At 32.5% G+C, this 12145-nt stretch overlaps 2 protein-coding genes across 3 annotated transcripts; one reads left to right on the forward strand and one right to left on the reverse strand.

Moving 5' to 3' along the window:
* Positions 1 to 7780: 7780 nt before the first annotated feature.
* LOC145750676 (uncharacterized) lies at positions 7781 to 9643 on the reverse strand. 2 transcript variants are annotated; one of them, XM_082566756.1, is made up of 6 exons: positions 9522 to 9643; positions 9269 to 9456; positions 9038 to 9163; positions 8783 to 8952; positions 8484 to 8624; positions 7781 to 8383 (listed from the first exon to the last, which is right to left on the reverse strand). In XM_082566756.1, the coding sequence occupies exons 1-6, from the start codon at positions 9578 to 9580 to the stop codon at positions 7997 to 7999; spliced, it is 1071 nt and encodes a 356-aa protein (XP_082422882.1). In that variant the 5' UTR covers positions 9581 to 9643; the 3' UTR covers positions 7781 to 7996. The 2 variants fall into 2 exon arrangements, with proteins under 2 accessions (XP_082422882.1, XP_082422881.1); XM_082566755.1 differs by having other exon boundaries at positions 9269 to 9471; positions 9522 to 9624.
* A 505-nt stretch (positions 9644 to 10148) lies between these two features.
* LOC145750584 (uncharacterized) lies at positions 10149 to 12145 on the forward strand. Its single transcript, XM_082566655.1, has 3 exons — positions 10149 to 10638; positions 10745 to 10882; positions 11589 to 12145. The coding sequence occupies exons 1-3, from the start codon at positions 10399 to 10401 to the stop codon at positions 11904 to 11906; spliced, it is 696 nt and encodes a 231-aa protein (XP_082422781.1). The 5' UTR covers positions 10149 to 10398; the 3' UTR covers positions 11907 to 12145.

The following is a 12145-nucleotide window of genomic DNA, read 5'->3' on the forward strand; positions in this document are numbered from 1 at the left end:
CACACTGCAGTATGCATTTCTCTCCTGTTTAATGAAAGTTTAAGTAGTTTTAAACTTTGTCTAGTGTGAATAAAAAAAAAATTGTGAGACAACAACTAATTTGGGTTTATAAATACTGTAGTTCATGAGATACAAATTTTTAAAATATTTTTAAATTAAAAAACTGAACCTTAAAATGAAGCACATTTTGGCCACGCTTAATCAAACCTCTTTCTAACATCAAGGATAAAGGTAATAATGTGACTTCATTTGTTAAATCAATTGTCCACACGGGGCCAGTAGTGGGCTTGGGCTGTGAGGACAAACGAACGAATGGTCTTGGGATTGATGATGTCATAACCTCGTCAGGAGATGTAACAACACAAGATAATGATGTCACAGCAGGTTCTAATGGTGTCATTATCGGGGCCACTTGTTGAGGTAAACACACTGATGATGTCATAACTACAGTGTTGGATGACATCATATCTTTTGCTGATGATGTTACAGTGTTAGTTGAGTTTGTAATTAAATCAGGAACGTGAAAAATTATTCTGGGATGCTTCTTTTTGTTGTTCTTGCTGACTAGAGAGTAGTTTGGTATTTTTCTCTCAAACAAACCTTTTTGTGTAGATCTAATTTTAGGATAGGTGGGGTTAGTGGTTTGATTACTAACTGAAACTGAGTTTGGTGTAATTTTTACGAAGAATTGTTTTGTTTTATTTTTGTTCTGTAAATTACAAACGGTTTGGCTGTTGTTGCAGATGGTATTTTCAATGCTGGTTGTTTTAGTAAATGGTGTTTGGGATGGTCTCTTGGTGTTTTGATTAAGCACAACCACTCTAAGTAATAAAAAATTTCTTAGATTGATGATTAAAAAATATTATAAAACAGTCAGCTAAGTAGTTAAGTATTTCAAATAACTCACTCGTCAAAGGCTTGTAAAAAAGAGGTGGGAATAATGGATTGACTGCAATTCAAACTATCTGTTTCACTCTCAATCAAATTCTAAAAAAATTTAAGTTGTATCATACATAATAGTTTTTTTTATGGTATTTTAATAAACTAAAAAATACGCTTAAACTCTGCATATAAAAAAACAAACAAGGCAAGAAATAAACATCTAAACTCACACATTAAACACAAATGACAAGAAACACAAAGTCAGTAAACCTTAACTACAGTTTCAAGACAAAGATTAAATGTCGATAAGGGTGAAAGCAAGTTACCCCTTTAATCCTGTTACTTAAACAAAGACAAATCATTAATAAACCCAAGGGATAGGTGTTAGAATTAAAATAATAACAAAATTGAAACCAAACAATTCAATTTTTATTACAATTGACCGCCAGCGTGGTGTAGTGGTAAGAACACTTGCTACACCACACATGAGGTCGTGGGTTCAATCCCCACTGATCTCATGCTGTAGCGCCCTTGAGTAAGGCGCTATAAACGGTATGAACTCCTGCTAAGCCAGCACTCAATCAGTATTATAATTATGGGCAATTATAATCTATAATTTCCCAAACTCCCACAGGCAACTCGAGACTGGGTCAGAGTAACTGATGTTACTCTATGTTTAAGTCGCGCATTCGACTTTCCCACATCGAGGATAAAGATATATACAAAAAATATATCAAACCTTATTTGACAAAGCTTGCAATAATTTGTATTTTAAATCCTGGTGCTTGGTAAAAATTAAATCCAGACGAGATTGTCGAACAGATATTAAATCCTGTTGATTCTCTTCATTTTCACTGCTACTATCACTACAAAATAGTAGTCATTTCAGTTAAAATATTATCTTTTTAATTAAATGGTCAATGCATATTTCAATAATTTACAATTGTTAATCAAGGATCTATATGTATGTAGATATATATTTTTATCCTCGATGTGGGAAAGTCGAATGCGCGACTTCAACATAGAGTAACATCAGTTACTCCGACCCAGTCTCGAGTTGCCTGTGGCAGTTTAGGATATTATATAGATTATAATTGCCCGGTAATTATGCTGCTGATTAAGTGCTTGTTTAGCAGAAGTTTTTACCGTTTATAGTGCCTTACTCAAGGACGCTACAGCATGAGGTCAGTGGGGATTGAACCCACGACCTCATGTGTGGTGTAGCAAGTGTTCTTACCACTACACCACGCTCCCGGCAATACTTTATTATATCTTTAAAGCTTTTTATCTATTGGTTAACACAGCAAGCTGGTGGTTTAAAATTTTATGTCAGAGAATTTATTATATAGTTAAATACCCAAATACCTGTTTTTTACTGGGTTTTCATGCTTATGTATATCCATTTTAGCCCGACCTATTCTTTTCTCAACATCTAACATTCGTTTTTCAGCTTCTTCTGTTAAAAATAAGTAACATATTGTTTAAGTTTATTTTACCTAACAAAAAAAAAAAAATCAAGTTACTTAACAAATAAAACAACCTTTTAAATTTTCAACATTAATTGCCATGTAAGCTTTTCCGGAGAAGAAAGCTAGTTAAACAATTAAAAAAGGTAAGTAACAAATTAAAAGCTTTTTAAATGAACAGTTACCAACGAATTTTCTTTTTTCAGATGCAATGAGTTTTTGAACAGACAAAAGTTTGGCTTCAATTGTATTAAGTTCTTCCATTTGAGAGCAATGGTCCTTGTTAAAGGAAAGGAAGACATAAAGGTAAAATATTTTTTGAAAATGTTATTATTAAATACTACTTGAAAAGGTATTTATTTAACAGTTCTAACATTTTGTATATACCTTTTGTTTAGTTTTTTGACTTTTCTTGTATGAAGTTACTTGTTTAGCCTGCTTCAGAAACGGTTTCTTTTTAATAAAAACAGATTGCCTAAAAATTAAACTTCAAGGGTAATATAATGTTTTTAGTGTGGGAAAAATAAATTCCGATAATTATTAAAAAAAAAATTTGGACAACATTGTTGTGCCAAAAAAGAAAAAAACTTATTTTAAAGATTTGGTTAAAACCATTTTTACCTTTTTTTTTTCCTTTTTTTTGGTATTGAAACAGTAACTGGGTTGTTTATTGGAGGAGTTTGAGTCGTGTCCTTTGCACTTGTGTTTGACACCAAACTACTTCCTTAATTTTCAGCAAAAAAATAAATTAATAATCATAGCCTACTTACATTTGTGAAAACATTTCTCTCTTTTTCAACCTTTATATGGTTTACTACATCTTTTATTTCTATTAAAGTTAAAATATACTTACCAAGATTTTTTTAACACAAATGTAGGTAGGATATACGACATTAGTTAACAGTTCTATCAAAACCAAATAGAAAATAAACCTGTTGTAACATCCATGTTGTTTGTACTGTTAGTAGATTGATTATTCGTTAAATTAAGTTGGCTTTCTGGTAACAAAGATTGTGAAGGGATTGCATTATCACTGTTAATACCCAACTAAATTTAAAACTTATTATTAAAATAAAGTCCTTCATATCCTTGTCGAAAATCAACCTTTTTGGGTTACTTTACTGCTATGTTAACAATAACTTAAAGTTACTACATTTATTTAAAGTCTCAAGTTGCCTGTGGCAGTTTGGGATATTATATAAATTATAATTGCCTAATAATTATGCTGCTGATTAAGTGTTTGGTCAGCAGAAGTTCATACTGTTCATAGCGCCAGCATAAGGGCAGTGGGGATTGAACCCACGACCTCATGTGCCAGTCTGAAAAGTAGGGCACTGTGCACGCACAAGATTTTTTTCATTAGAAAAAATGCACGCCTGGAATTAGCATTTTGCACGCCTGGTTTCTTAAAAAATGTGCACGCAGTACTGACGCCTAAAACAAGCTAACATAAATCACGTGTGCACGCCTAGACCAGAAATTTTTTTACGCTTGCACGCACAAGATCTCGTCGAAAACTGCCCTACTTTCCAGACTGGCCCATGTGTGGTGTAGCAAGTGTTCTTACCACTACACCACACTGCTGGTTTAATTTAACTACTATTATTTGCAAAATTTATTTGTTAAACTTAAACACTTCAAGCAGGTCCTGTGAGTTATCATCTGCTTGACAAGTCGCTGTTAGACTGAGTTCTGTACTGGCTAAACTGCTGCATGATAACCTTGTCTCATCGCTATCATAAATTATTTCATTAAACTTTGCAGACTCAATTGCAGGCTCATGGCCTAAAAATCTAAATAATTTAATTTGTTTTTAACCAATAAAAGTATTTAAATGGTTTATTAAATATACATAGGGTTATGATTTCAAAAAACAGCCTTGGTAGTTTTAACTTAATTTATTTTAAAAGCTGGAGTTGACTACAACTGTTCAAGTTACAAGTTTTACTCTTTACTCTAACTTAATTTAGAGTTAAAAAGGAGTAATAACATGGTACACCCATCAGCCCATACACTGATATACACAGTTTGTTGCTTTATGGAAATAAAACTTACGAGTTCTGTAAAGTTCCCAAAAGCGGCAAAGTTTCGTTTTCCAATTCTAGCTCCAAACTGTCATAAACTTTGTCAACATTAATTTTATTTGACATACTATATGCTTAATAATACGGTATCAATAACTTACAAACAGCCATACGTCATATTCAAAAATTTTTGTTTAGCATGGTACTTAGTTATGGCGGGAAAAATGGTGCTAACCTGATGACTTGGTAATTTTTATTTTTTTTGTATATATCTTTATCCTCGATGTGGGAAGGTTGAATGCGTGACCTAAACATGGAGTAGCATTAGTTACTTCCACCGAGTCTCAAGTTGCCTGTGGCAGTTTGGAATATTATATAGATTATAATTGCCCGGTAATTATGCCGTTGATTAAGTGCCGACTCTGCAGGAGTTTATACCGATTATAGCGCCTCAAGTGCGCTACAGCATTATAGCAGTGGGGATTGAACCCACGATTTCATGTGTGGTGTAGCAAGTGTTTTTATTTGGAGGTTCAGCTACATAAAACTTTAACATTTTTTAAAAATAGTTAATTAAAAAAAAATTTAAAAAAATAACTAAAGATGTTTTTGATGACGTAATTTATCAAAAAATTGTCTTTAACTGCAAAAGTTATTCTGAACTGTCAAAAGCAACTTGAGACTGGGTCGGGGTAATTGATGTTGCTCTATGTTTGGTTCGTGAAGTCGACCTTTCACATCGACGATAAATAAACTTTAAAAGGGTGATTATGTAACTTTAAATATAGTGTTAAAGTAAAATAAAAATTAGAAATGTCGAGTCACATTTTACTGTATTACAATTAGTACTATTCTCCCACTACTGTAGTGACCTTCGACATACTAACATTTTGTTTATATGTGACAAAATATTACGAATTTGTTTTGTTAGCAATAAAAATCGGAGTGTTTTTCAAGGACGTTTTTAGACATCTGTATTTATAAAAGGTTCACTTGTTTTCTTTTTAAAATAAAGTAAACTAGTGTATTTTTATCCATATATATTTGAATTTGGGTGGCATTTTAATTTATAAATGATAAACAAAATACAAAAAGTTGTAAAAAACTGCAATTGACAATTGCAAAGGAAAAATTCATATCAATTGTGTTTGTATGTTTATTAAGCCATCATTTAAACATATTTTTAAAAATGTAGCAAAAGGCTAACGACACTTCGTTCGTGTTTTGATAAGGTCGAAAAACAATGCCTTTTTATAACAAACTATGTTTTCTATTCATAAATCTTATGTGTATTTAAGTCTTTATTGTAATAATTCAGACAAAAGACAAACATAGTCTCGGCCGCAAAATATTTTCCATACAATAACTTTGCAACATATGAGTAACATAGTTTTAGTAAACTTAGACTTGTTGATTCACACCCATTTTTTTATTTGTTTTACTTGGAGAAATGTGACAATTTTCATTGTCGTTTCTCGTTAACTTTCTAAAAGGTGAACGACCGTAAGGCTGTTAAACTTTTTATGTTGTTCTGTATTCTAAACGGTCTTTATATAAAAGAGATGCGCGCCAAGGCTATCATATTGAAAACCCGTCTATACAAGAATGTTACATTTGAGCAATAATTTAAAATTATGCAATGTTATTGTTGATTAGTGATAATTGGAATTTTATTAGACAAGATTGTTATAAATATAAGTAAAATTTTAGTTGGTTTTAGTAGTTAATATAATTTTTATGCAGAAAGGCCTTTTTTTGTAGATTGGTTAAAATTTCTTTAAAATTTAGTATTTTTGTTTATTTTTAGAAAGCAAAATTTGTAGAATAATAATTATGAGTGTCACACCAACTGCTCTTTTGCCTAAGCTTTCCACAGCCACAGATGCAGAAAGATGGTGGTGTATGGATTGGGACACTGAAAACGAAATATGTAACGATGAGGGCCTGGGAGAAATATTATCCATTTTAGTTATAGCGCTTGCTGTAATCTTGGTCCTTTTTTTCTCATCGTTGTGCTTCTGTATGCTAAGAAAAGAGCGGAGGGCCCGGGAAGCGATCCCGACCGTGTCCGGAAACCTACAGGGCACCGGAAACCTAAGTTTCGAATCGGAAGTTTTGCCAAGTTATGAAGAAACTGTTTCAGACAATAAAACTCAATTTCGAGTCGCACTTGAGTCGGAGGTGAATGGAAAACCGGATTCAATTTTGCCACCACCCTATGTTGAAACCCCGTAACATTTTCGTGATTTCAATGACGTCATTCCAAGCAAATGACGTCATTTTTCCAAACTTAACCTTCGCGTTAAACGTGGTGATTGTTTCTGTTGCAGTTAAAGGGATAAAGCCATTTGATTTCTGTTAGCAAGTGTTAATAATTATATACCGACCGAACCACATTACCTCAATTGTTCTTTTACTGATGCCCATAAATGTGATATGAAAGTAGAGGAGTTATAAGTACTGCAAAACTTGGCAAACCGTTATCTAAATCTATACCTACATAGTGTTATTTCATTTTTGTATTTTGTTTGTATTTTTATTTTTTAATATTTAAGTATTTGTTTTTATCGCGTTTTTATTAAGAATAAATTCAATGTCAGTTAAATTATATTTTCAGGGTACGAATTAACGTTTAAAAAACGATTCACTAAAAATGAGGTTGAATTTTTAGAGCAATAATTAGGTCCAAGTCATAATCTTCGTTTTTTGATAACACTTGACGCGTTGCGTGGCTTTTTAAAATGTAACGTCTTGTTAAACAATCGTTAATAATTTTTCGCACAAAAAACGAGACATTTTTGATTACTTTAAAGCTGTGTTATGTATTTAAAAAATTGCGCAATAACTAAACGAACCCGGAGGTGAAGTTTACACATTGTCAAACATGGGAAGTTTTTGTTATTAAATGCCCTATAGTACTACATTCACGAAGGATTATATTGGTGTAATTATAAATGTGTTAAACCGGTTAAAAATAGATCGTAACAATACACAAATATACACGAAAGTATTATTATCGCTTGAACTTTTTTGGTTGATTCGCTAATTCTAATATATTTGTAAAAAACGATTCGCTAATTTAAAAAAACAATTCGCGTTTAGCGAATAGCGACCCGTTATTTCGTTCCCTGATTTTATTAATAAATCTCGTTTACATATCGAAAACATTTCCTCATTATACTTTAATGTAATGTTTTAATAGCTTTATAATGGCGTCGTTATATTTTATTAGCATATACTTTTTATATTCAGATATGTGATCAAACAATAACCAAAGTTGTGAACACAAGTTTATTAAAAGCATTAGGCCACAAGCACGTACGTTATTAAAAGCAATTATTAAATAATAATTTCACTAACGCAAAAACCATTAAAATTTTGAAATTTCTTCAATCGATTTTACCGACAGAGAATTTTTATAACAAAAAGATATTAAATATGATATTAAAATCTGAATTAAATTTTCAGAGTTATGTCGTAAAAATTATTATAGCTAAATTTGAACAGAATATTAAATCCCATACGTTAAATATATGTCAGCAAAATGTTGTTAGTTGTATAAGAAACAACTGAGTTCATATCGGCCCGAGCAATTAAACCTACATTTTAACATTACCTAATGTTTTAAGCTGTAATTTGTTGCCTGTTCAAGCGACTTGATCTTAACGCGAGGTTCCAAACATTATTAAAGTTGTCTGTAAGATTCAATTTTGCTTTGTTGTACGAATCCATTGCCAACTTTCCACTGAAGTCACGTGACTTTGGTTTGAAGTTGAATTTTGAAGCGGGGATCTTTTCCGGGAGACCGAATACCTCCCGCGGCACCGAGAAGGATCCGGTCTGCAATCTAGGTGAGATTTTTTCGTCCGCGTAGACTTGCACAAGGCGGGATTCGAACCGGCGACTGTGGCGCCCTCTAACTTCGCGTAATTGATTACGTTGAGCAGTTGATGAAGTTTTTAGCAAATTTCGTTGTTGTTTCAGTTTTTCGTCATGGAGTTTTGTATGAATCTAAAAATTAAATAACCATTTTTGATTTAGTGTTAAATATTTTATACTTTTATTAAAGTTTTATGAAAGTTTAAGATGACGTAATAATTAATGACGTCACCTTCTCAGCGACCAAGAGTCGTTCCATTATAACTGATTCCCGATGTTGTCGATGCTTTTGACTCATCGTCGTGTAAACTTCCTTGAGTCGTTTGCTCTTGAGTAAATTCAGATCACTTAAGTCTAACTCAGCTCTCACCAACTAAAAATGTAACACCCAAATAAAAGATAAATTTTATTAGAAAAAACATATTTTTTACCAAAATTGTGCAAAAATTGAACCCATTTCTTTAGTAATCCAAAAATCAGTTTTTTAGTATATTTGTTCAATAAAATAAAAAATGTAAAAATAGATTCCACTTCTCCAGTTTCTGCTCTTCTCTGGGAGGAAGAACTTTCTTCAATATCTCCCCTGCTTCCACTAATTAGTGTCGCAACTTCCGATCTATTTGATGCATATTCTTGCGCGGACAACACTCCGCCACTTCGCATTTGGCGGGAAAATGTTGGAACACCAGCTTGTGGCAGAACTTAAAATGCACAAAATTAATTTTTTTAAATATTAAACAAATAAATAACAGTTTTTTTCATTGCTAATAAATAAAAAACGTCTACCTGTCATTTTCCTTGCACTTATTCCAAGGCCAATGTTATCGTGGTTGCTTGACCCTGAAATCCTAGGTCGTGCTGAACTTTGTTTAGAAATATTTGGCAAAACAATTTGAGAATTCAGATTTAAAGCTAAGAAAATTGAAATTCAAAATTTAAGTATATAGATTCATTACCTCTTTACGCATGCATTGCCAGGGCATTAAGCTGCATTTACAACTATTTTAAGTAATTTACCTTCATGTAATTGCCCTTTATGTAGCAGACCTCTTTTCATATAAGACTCTGGGTCTCGTGCTCTGGTGATCTTTGAACCCTGAGTTAGGTTGGTCGTTGCCAAATACTTAGCATGGTAAACATTGGTGACGTCACGTTGCCTAACAACTGGTTTTTGGTGTGAGCTGACGTCATTCAAGTTCGGATTTCTAGCAAAAGGCAAACTTTGATGCTAAATTTAGTTTTAACGTTTTTACATTTAATATTAGCCTACCTGGTAAGGTTTTGCACGTATCCATAGTTTCCAAACGGTGTGTTCAATAACTTAACCATCCTAGCACACTAAATTGCTCGTTTATGCTCAGCGCAAGTCCCTCGAACATTTCATGTTTTAATATTGTAGGCGTTCCATATAGAAATATAATAAGCCTTATTGTCTTGCGATAATTAAACCACAATCGGTGTAAGGTCGCAAGGATTGAAACAACAATGCGCATCTGTGACGTCATGAATTACAAACGTGTATCATACCAGCTGTTAAGTACAATGTAAAATGCCTAAGTAAAGTTTGTTGAAAAAATGCTGAATCCGCAGTAGGAAATTTAAAAACTGGTAAGTGTTAGTTAAGTAAGTGGAAGGAATAGGTATAATCAGTGTCATGATATCAAACGATTAGCAAAATATTGTTCTATTGCAAAATCATCTGTATAAGTATTTATAAAAGTTGTTTAATTATTTATGATAACATGTTTTACCATCGCGGTGGTCGATCTACTTTATTTTATTATTTCGGGTTGTTTTATCAAACTAGGGCAGGATCTTGTACTTTTTTGCACTTTTGACCACGGGCTTTAAATGCCTTTGTTTAAAACCCAACTGTTTTGTTCATACACAGGTTTGTTTTCATTTAATTAAGGCACAAAGAAAAGTTAAATACTTAGGCTTTATTGACGGCAAACGACTAGACAATAGTTAGATTGTGTTGTACATAATTGAACAACAATACGGCGCTATGTTTAAAACAATAGAAGGTGATTCAATACTCCGTTTTGGCATCATGTAGCTACACTGAGTATAAATACACGCCTCTTTTTCAACGAATTCGAGTTAGTGGATAAGACTTGAACCAAATATTAGCTTATATTGCAATAATGGAAGAACTGCGTAAAGTGTATGGAGCTAGTCTTAGCCTTCCTAACAAAAGGCAAAAATTGCAGCAGTACATACGACAGACTAGCAGCACCCAGCCGCAGGCAAAGCACCCTCACTTAACGTGCTACTCGCCGTTAAGAGTCCGCGATTCCATTCCAGATTTGCATCCACTACCTCCAATAACTGTTCAACGAAGCAGGGAAGACGAATATGTGGTTGACGCGATAAAGTCCGATGTGGTAAGTATTTAAACAGCTTACATTACCACATTTTGTTTTACAACTTTTCATAAAAAAATGTATTTTTTATGGTTGCCTATTTTTTTAAGGCCATATTTGCTTTTAGTTTTTTAACAGTCCATACAGCAAGCCACGTCGTACGTCGATAATTAAGCCCTATAATGCAATGCAAGATCGACATTCAGCAGGTTATTTTAGATCACCTATGGTAAAAGAAGTCGTGACCAGGACTTTATCAGCTCAGGTGTGTTAACATAAATACATTTTCTACACGTTTAATTGTTATATTGTTTTTAAAATGTAGTAAAAAGAGTTTTTTTTTCTCAAAAGTTTGAAATTCACATGGCAATCAACAATAAAAAAAAATTTAAAAAAAAAGATGAAAAAATTGTTTTTTTTAAATTTATTTCTTAAAATTTATTTTGGCTTAAAAAATTATTAAGCCATAAAAATTGTGGTCACTAAATTACTTTAAAATTATTACTATTCATATCGGAAAATATAGAAATTATTTTTTAAAACATTGTAAAGATTGCGCTATTATATTTCACCCATCCATTTTTGTTGACTTTGTAACATTATAGTTCAGATAATTTAGCTGATGTAGTCTACGTCAACACGTTTATCCTAAAATTATGGTTTTGTATTAAATTACAATATCATTGACGAATTGCTGACGTATATTGACGTATCAAACCCTTTTTTTTAATTTCCACCTCAAAGTTTAATAAAAACAATTAAATATAATTGTGTAAGGCATTGTGAATACGAAATAATAAACAAATTATCACAACAACTGATAAATTATTATTTACGTAGCCCTAAATGGAAGTGTTTAAGGCATTCTATTGCGAAAAATGTAAAAAACAATTTTTAAAATAATTGATATTTAGGTAATAGCAGATACAACATTTACAAGAGCTATAAAATGTGTCACTTTTTATTATTAGGCTTATCGTCGAATTCCCCCTGAAAAACGAGGCCTGCATCGAATGTCCGCTAGACGGCGCTCCATCCCCACTCCGCCCTCTCCCGAAATCCACGAAAAAGAGAAAAGTTTCGTCCTTGACAATATTCGCTCGGAACGATTACGTAACAAACAAAACCCGGTCGTTCCCGAATACAACGCGATGTTCGATCGTCATTCGCAGCGTTATTTTCAACGAAAATTGGTCCAAAATGTCCTAAGGAAAACGATTAATGTGCCACAGAGACTTTACCCGACCATAACATTTTACGCTCCAACCAAAAACGATCTTGTGGTTTGAATAAACATAAACTTGTAAATTCTTTTTAAATTCTTTGTATAAACTCTTCAGTTTTACCATAACAGAAAATTTTTATTAAAACTTTATGGTTATCTACTTTAGCAAAAATTACACAAGACCCTGTTAAACAACAAATTTGTTTACACAATTTATTACCACAAGTTGTTTACTAAAATATTTAAAGAAACTTTCCTATACTTATACTTACCCAACCTGTTTAGTTGAAATACAAATACTGT

Source organism: Corella eumyota, chromosome 4 (genome assembly GCF_963082875.1).
Source record: "Corella eumyota chromosome 4, kaCorEumy4.1, whole genome shotgun sequence".
NCBI lineage: Eukaryota > Metazoa > Chordata > Ascidiacea > Phlebobranchia > Corellidae > Corella > Corella eumyota.